Below are 7,500 nucleotides of genomic sequence, written 5' to 3'. Positions count from 1 at the left end.
CCCGGACTTGTCTCGTCATCATTACAGACACCTGGTTCCAATCCCCACACTATCACTGTATATATACTCCCTCTGTCATTTGTCTTTGTCGGTCAATGTAAATGTTGTTTGATTTCCTGAGAGGAGTCTTTGGGGGTTTCATCCCACTTGTATATATATAGTGCTTTAATAAACTCAGTAGTTCTAAACCTGGGACTGTGTTCCTCCTCTCTACACTGGTGACACACGGGAGGGTCAGTGTACGAGTCCAAAGTAAAGTCTGCGAAACAGAGCACAGAGGGAACCTCTGGAATGCGTACTCTGTTGGTACATATTTTGAAGTGTGTATCGATGCAAGCGTCAACAGAAATATGATGCAACCTCGTAAAAAAAATGATAAACGATTGTTAAAATCAATAGCGGCTATTATTTGAGCTGAAGCGAAAGAAAATACAGTCCAACTTCGGAATAAAATGTTGTCTATTCACATCACATATGTTGCCTGACTAGAATGGTTTATCTTGTTACATTAAAGGATAAGGTTAGGATAGAGGAACATCAGGTCTGGTTCTAGTAGAGAAGAGGAGGAGGGTGTTCTAGGTGAACTGCAGGTCTGGTTCTAGTAGAGAAGAGGAAGAGGGTGTTCTAGGTGAACTGCAGGTCTGGTTCTAGTAGAGAAGAGGAAGAGGGTGTTCTAGGTGAACAGCAGGTCTGGTTCTAGTAGAAAAGAGGGGGATGGTGTTCTAGGTGAACAGCAGGTCTGGTTCTCGTAGAGAAGAGGAGGAGGGTGTTCTAGGTGAACAGCAGGTCTGGTTCTAGGAGAGAAGAGGAGGAGGGTGTTTCCCCGGGGTGGAAAAGAGAGAGCCAGGGTGGGGAAAGAGAGAGCCAGGGTGGGGAAAGAGAGAGCCGGGGTGGAAAAGAGAGAGCCGGGGTGGGGAAAGAGAGAGCCAGGGTGGGGAAAGAGAGAACCGGGGTGGGGAAAGAGAGAGCCGGGGTGGAAAAGAGAGAGCCGGGGTGGGGAAAGAGAGAGCCGGGGTGGGGAAAGAGAGAGCCGGGGTGGGGAAAGAGAGAGCCGGGGTGGAAAAGAGAGAGCCGGGGTGGGGAAAGAGAGAGCCGGGGTGGGAAAAGAGAGAGCTAGGGTGGGGAAAGAGAGAGCCGGGGTGGAAAAGAGAGAGCCGGGGTGGGGAAAGAGAGAGCCGGGGTGGGGAAAGAGAGAGCCGGGGTGGGGAAAGAGAGTGGCAGAGTGCGACAGAGAGAGCCAGAGTGAGGAAAGAGAGAGCCAGAGTGGGGAAAGAGAGAGCCAGAGTGGGGAAAGAGAGAGCCAGAGTGGGGAAAGAGAGAGCCAGAGTGGGGAAAGAGAGAGCCAGAGTGGGGAAAGAGAGAGCCAGGGTGGGGAAAGAGAGAGCCGGGGTGGGGAAAGAGAGAGCCAGGGTGGAAAGGAGAGAGCCGGGGTGGAAAAGAGAGAGCCAGGGTGGAAAGGAGAGAGCCGGGGTGGAAAAGAGAGAGCCAGGGTGGAAAAGAGAGAGCCGGGGTGGGGAAAGAGAGAGCCAGGGTGGAAAAGAGAGAGCCAGGGTGGGGAAAGAGAGAGCCGGGGAGCAAAAGAGAGAGCCGGGGTGGGGAAAGAGTGACGGTTTAGTATGACCTTGAAATGAAACAGGCAGAATAGGATATATAATCAGACCAAAGATATAGAAAATAACGTAATCAAACGGTTTCATTAGAGTTTCATGAAGGGGGAATTGGATAAAGGCACACCCCACCCTTCAAGATGTCATTTGAATGTGTATTCCATGTCGGTTCTATGTAATGTCATGGAAATATTGTGAAAACATAATTAAGTCCACAAGTGAGTGCCCAAAGCAATGTTTGTGTGTGTGTGTGTGTGTGTATCTGTGTGTGTGTGTGTGTATTTCCTTCACCTATACTCTGAGAGCAATTATCTCTCTGTTCCTTTCCACTCTCAATCTCTGGCCTCGTATCTCTCTGTTCCTTTCCACTCTCAATCTCTGGTCTCGTATCTCTCTGTTCCTTTCCACTCTCAATCTCTGGACTCGTATCTCTCTGTTCCTTTCCACTCTCAATCTCTGGCCTCGTATCTCTCTGTTTCTTTCCACTCTCAATCTCTGGCCTCGTATCTCTCTGTTCCTTTCCACTCTCAATCTCTGGCCTCGTATCTCTCTGTTCCTTTCCACTCTCAATCTCTGGCCTCGTATCTCTCTGTTCCTTTCCACTCTCAATCTCTGTATCTCTCTGTTCCTTTCCACTCTCAATCTCTGGCCTCGTATCTCTCTGTTCCTTTCCACTCTCAATCTCTGGCCTCGTATCTCTGTTCCTGTCAATCTCTGGCGCCTCGTATCTCTTTTCCTTTCCACTCTCAATCTCTGGTTCCTTTCCACTCTCAATCTCTGTCGTATCTCTCTGTTCCTTTCCACTCTCAATCTCTGGCCTCGTATCTCTCTTTTCCTTTCCTTTCCGCTCTCAATCTCAATCTCTGGCCTCGCCTCGTTCCTTTCCATCTCTCTGTTCCTTTCCTTTCCACTCTCAATCTCTGGCCTCGTATCTCTCTGTTCCTTTCCACTCTCAATCTCTGGCCTCGTATCTCTCTGTTCCTTTCCACTCTCAATCTCTGGCCTCGTATCTCTCTTGTTCCTTGTTCCTTCCACTCTCAATCTCTGGCCTCGTATCTCTCTGTTCCTTTCCACTCTCAATCTCTGGCCTCGTATCTCTCTGTTCCTTTCCACTCTCAATCTCTGGCCTCGTATCTCTCTGTTCCTTTCCACTCTCAATCTCTGGTCTCGTATCTCTCTGTTCCTTTCCACTCTCAATCTCTGGCCTCGTATCTCTCTGTTCCTTTCCACTCTCAATCTCTGGCCTCGTATCTCTCTGTTCCTTTCCACTCTCAATCTCTGGCCTCGTATCTCTCTGTTCCTTTCCACTCTCAATCTCTGGTTCCTTTCCACTCTCAATCTCTGTATCTCTCTGTTCCTTTCCACTTCAATCCATCTCTCTGTTCCTTTCCACTCTCAATCTCTGGCCTCTCTTTCCTTTCCACTAATCTCTGGCTCTGTTCCTTTCCACTCTCAATCTCTGGCCTCGTATCTCTCTGTTCCTTTCCACTCTCAATCTCTGGCCTCTTTCCTTTCCACTCTCAATATCTCTCTGTTCCTTTCCACTCTCAATCTCTGGCATCTCTCTGTTCCTTTCCACTCTCAATCTCTGGCTGGTTCCTTTCCACTCTCAATCTCTGGCCTATCTCTCTGTTCCTTTCCACTCTCAATCTCTGGCCTCGTATCTCTCTGTTCCTTTCCACTCTCAATCTCTGGCCTATCTCTCTGTTTCTTTCCACTCTCAATCTCTGGCGCCTCGTATCTCTCTGTTCCTTTCCACTCTCAATCTCTGGCCTCGTATCTCTCTGTTCCTTTCCACTCTCAATCTCTGGCACTCGTATCTCTCTTTTCCTTTCCGCTCTCAATCTCTGGCGCCTCGTATCTCTCTTTTCCTTTCCACTCTCAATCTCTGGCCTCGTATCTCTCTGTTCCTTTCCACTCTCAATCTCTGGCACCTCGTATCTCTCTTTTCCTTTCCGCTCTCAATCTCTGGCCTCGCCTCTGTTCCTTTCCATCTCTCTGTTCCTTTTCCTTTCCACTCTCAATCTCTGGCCTCGTATCTCTCTGTTCCTTTCCACTCTCAATCTCTGGCCTCGTATCTCTCTGTTCCTTTCCACTCTCAATCTCTGGTCTATCTCTCTGTTCCTTTCCATCTCTCTGTTCCTTTCCTTTCCACTCTCAATCTCTGGCCTCGTATCTCTCTGTTCCTTTCCTCTCAATCTCTCAATCTCTGGCCTCGTTCCTTTCCATCTCAATCTGTTCCTTTCCCTTTCCACTCTCAATCTCTGGCCTCGTATCTCTCTTTCCTTTCCCTTTCCTGGCTCTCAATCTCTGGTATCCTCGTATCCTCCTTTCCACTATCTCTCTGTTCCTTCAATCTCTGGCACTCTCAATCTCTGGCCTCGTATCTCTCTGTTCCTTTCCACTCTCAATCTCTGGCCTCGTATCTCTCTGTTCCTTTCCACTCTCAATCTCTGTTCCTTTCCTTTCCACTCTCAATCTCTGGTCTCGTATCTCTCTGTTCCTTTCCACTCTCAATCTCTGGCCTCGTATCTCTCTGTTCCTTTCCACTCTCAATCTCTGTTCCTTTTCCTTTCCACTCTCAATCTCTGGCCTCGTATCTCAATCTGTTCCTTTCCTTTCCACTCTCAATCTCTGGCCTCGTATCTCTCTGTTCCTTTCCACTCTCAATCTCTGGTCTCTCTCTGTTCCTTTCCATCTCTCTCTGTTCCTTTCCTTTCCACTCTCAATCTCTGGCCTCGTATCTCTCCTTTCCACTCTCAATCTCTGTTCCTTTTCCTTTCCACTCTCAATCTCTGGCCTCGTATCTCTCTGTTCCTTTCCACTCTCAATCTCTGGCATCATATCTCTCTGTTCCTTTCCACTCTCAATCTCTGGCCTCATATCTCTCCTCTCTCAACCCCTCTCTCTCTCTAGTTGACTTCTTTGGGGTTTCTTTGTGTTTTGACTCTGTATGTTTTGGACCTCTGTGAGTTTTATTTTTGTCAAAATTTTGGTCTCTCCTTCTTTCTCTCCCTCTCTTCAGGCACTTCCTGTTTAAGACATCGTCAGGGACAACCCCTCTCTTTAGTAGCTCCTCCCCTGGTTACCCTCTGACCTCTGGGACAGTCTACTCTCCGCCCCCTCGCCTATTACCCAGAAACACCTTCTCCCGCTCTGCCTTCAAGCTCAACAAGCCGTCCAAGTACTGCAGCTGGAAATGTGCTGCCGTGTCGGCCATTACTACAGCCAGTCTGCTGGCTATACTACTGTCTGTCTATATAGGTAGGTAGAGTACACACACTCAGTCTGCTGGGTATACTACTGTCTGTCTATATAGGTAGGTAGAGTACACACACTCAGCCTGCTAGCTATACTACTGTCTGTCTATATAGGTAGGTATACACACACTCAGCCTGCTAGCTATACTACTGTCTGTCTATATAGGTAGGTATACACACACTCAGCCTGCTGGCTATACTACTGTCTGTCTATATAGGTAGGTAGAGTACACACACTCAGCCTGCTAGCTATACTACTGTCTGTCTATATAGGTAGGTATACACACACTCAGCCTGCTGGCTATACTACTGTCTGTCTATATAGGTAGGTATACACACACTCAGCCTGCTGGCTATACTACTGTCTGTCTATATAGGTAGGTAGAGTACACACACTCAGCCTGCTAGCTATACTACTGTCTGTCTATATAGGTAGGTAGAGTACACACACTCAGCCTGCTAGCTATACTACTGTCTGTCTATATAGGTAGGTAGAGTACACACACTCAGCCTGCTAGCTATACTACTGTCTGTCTATATAGGTAGGTATACACACACTCAGCCTGCTGGCTATACTACTGTCTGTCTATATAGGTAGGTATACACACACTCAGCCTGCTGGCTATACTACTGTCTGTCTATATAGGTAGGTAGAGTACACACACTCAGCCTGCTGGCTATACTACTGTCTGTCTATATAGGTAGGTAGAGTACACACACTCAGTCTGCTGGGTATACTACTGTCTGTCTATATAGGTAGGTAGAGTACACACACTCAGCCTGCTAGCTATACTACTGTCTGTCTATATAGGTAGGTATACACACACTCAGCCTGCTGGCTATACTACTGTCTGTCTATATAGGTAGGTATACACACACTCAGCCTGCTAGCTATACTACTGTCTGTCTATATAGGTAGGTCGAGTACACACACTCAGCCTGCTAGCTATACTACTGTCTGTCTATATAGGTAGGTCGAGTACACACACTCAGCCTGCTAGCTATACTACTGTCTGTCTATATAGGTAGGTATACACACACTCAGCCTGCTAGCTATACTACTCTCTGTCTATATAGGTAGGTAGAGAACACACACTCAGCCTGCTGGGTATACTACTGTCTGTCTTTATAGGTAGGTATAGTACACACACTCAGCCTGCTAGCTATACTACTGTCTGTCTATATAGGTAGGTAGAGTACACACACTCAGCCTGCTAGCTATACTACTGTCTGTCTATATAGGTAGGTAGAGTACACACACTCAGCCTGCTGGCTATACTACTGTCTGTCTATATAGGTAGGTATAGGTAGGTAGAGTACACACACTCAGCCTGCTGGCTATACTACTGTCTGTCTATATAGGTAGGTAGAGAACACACACTCAGCCTGCTGGGTATACTACTGTCTGTCTTTATAGGTAGATATAGTACACACACTCAGTCTGCTGGGTATACTACTGTCTGTCTATATAGGTAGGTATAGTACACACACTCAGCCTGCTAGCTATACTACTGTCTGTCTATATAGGTAGGTATAGTACACACACTCAGTCTGCTGGCTATACTACTGTCTGTCTATATAGGTAGGTATACACACACTCAGCCTGCTAGCTATACTACTGTCTGTCTATATAGGTAGGTAGAGTACACACACTCAGCCTGCTAGCTATACTAATGTCTGTCTATATAGGTAGGTAGAGTACACACACTCAGCCTGCTAGCTATACTACTGTCTGTCTATATAGGTAGGTAGAGTACACACACTCAGCCTGCTAGCTATACTACTGTCTGTCTATATAGGTAGGTAGAGTACACACACTCAGCCTGCTAGCTATACTACTGTCTGTCTATATAGGTAGGTAGAGTACACACACTCAGCCTGCTGGCTATACTACTGTCTGTCTTTATAGGTAGGTAGAGTACACACACTCAGCCTGCTAGCTATACTACTGTCTGTCTTTATAGGTAGGTAGAGTACACACACTCAGTCTGCTGGGTATACTACTGTCTGTCTATATAGGTAGGTATAGGTAGGTAGAGTACACACACTCAGCCTGCTGGCTATACTACTGTCTGTCTTTATAGGTAGGTATAGGTAGGTAGAGTACACACACTCAGTCTGCTGGGTATACTACTGTCTGTCTTTATAGGTAGGTATAGGTAGGTAGAGTACACACACTCAGCCTGCTGGCTATACTACTGTCTGTCTTTATAGGTAGGTAGAGTACACACACTCAGCCTGCTGGCTATACTACTGTCTGTCTTTATAGGTAGGTAGAGTACACACACTCAGCCTGCTGGCTATACTACTGTCTGTCTTTATAGGTAGGTAGAGTACACACACTCAGCCTGCTGGCTATACTACTGCCTGTCTATATAGGTAGGTAGAGTACACACACACTCACACTCACTGTTGATCAATTCCAGATGAATCTGTTTTGATAGCAGTTTATCAATACCAGTAGCTGTGTTGCATGGAGCTTGGTTTGGAGTCTGATTTGATACTACGCCCTGTGTGGCTCGTTGGCTGGCGTGGTGCTGTGTGAAATGTAGTGTGAGCATACCACTTAGTTTCCCACAGTCACAGCATGGATATTGGACACATACACAGGTCTGGGAACAGATGAAGGACTC

The 7,500-nt window shown here is 47.0% G+C and overlaps 1 protein-coding gene across 1 annotated transcript in view; it reads left to right on the top strand.

Annotated features, from left to right (window-relative positions):
• LOC124010625 (teneurin-2-like) overlaps positions 1-7,500 on the top strand; it is a 170,003-nt gene that overhangs the window by 38,552 nt on the left and 123,951 nt on the right. The window contains exon 6 of the mRNA XM_046323296.1: positions 4,633-4,871. Within this exon, the coding sequence (XP_046179252.1) occupies positions 4,633-4,871 (239 nt within the window). The remainder of the gene's footprint in view (positions 1-4,632; positions 4,872-7,500) is intronic.

Source organism: Oncorhynchus gorbuscha, linkage group LG23 (genome assembly GCF_021184085.1).
Source record: "Oncorhynchus gorbuscha isolate QuinsamMale2020 ecotype Even-year linkage group LG23, OgorEven_v1.0, whole genome shotgun sequence".
In the NCBI taxonomy this organism is placed as follows: Eukaryota; Metazoa; Chordata; class Actinopteri; order Salmoniformes; family Salmonidae; genus Oncorhynchus; species Oncorhynchus gorbuscha.
This window is presented reverse-complemented; position numbering and strand designations above follow the sequence as displayed.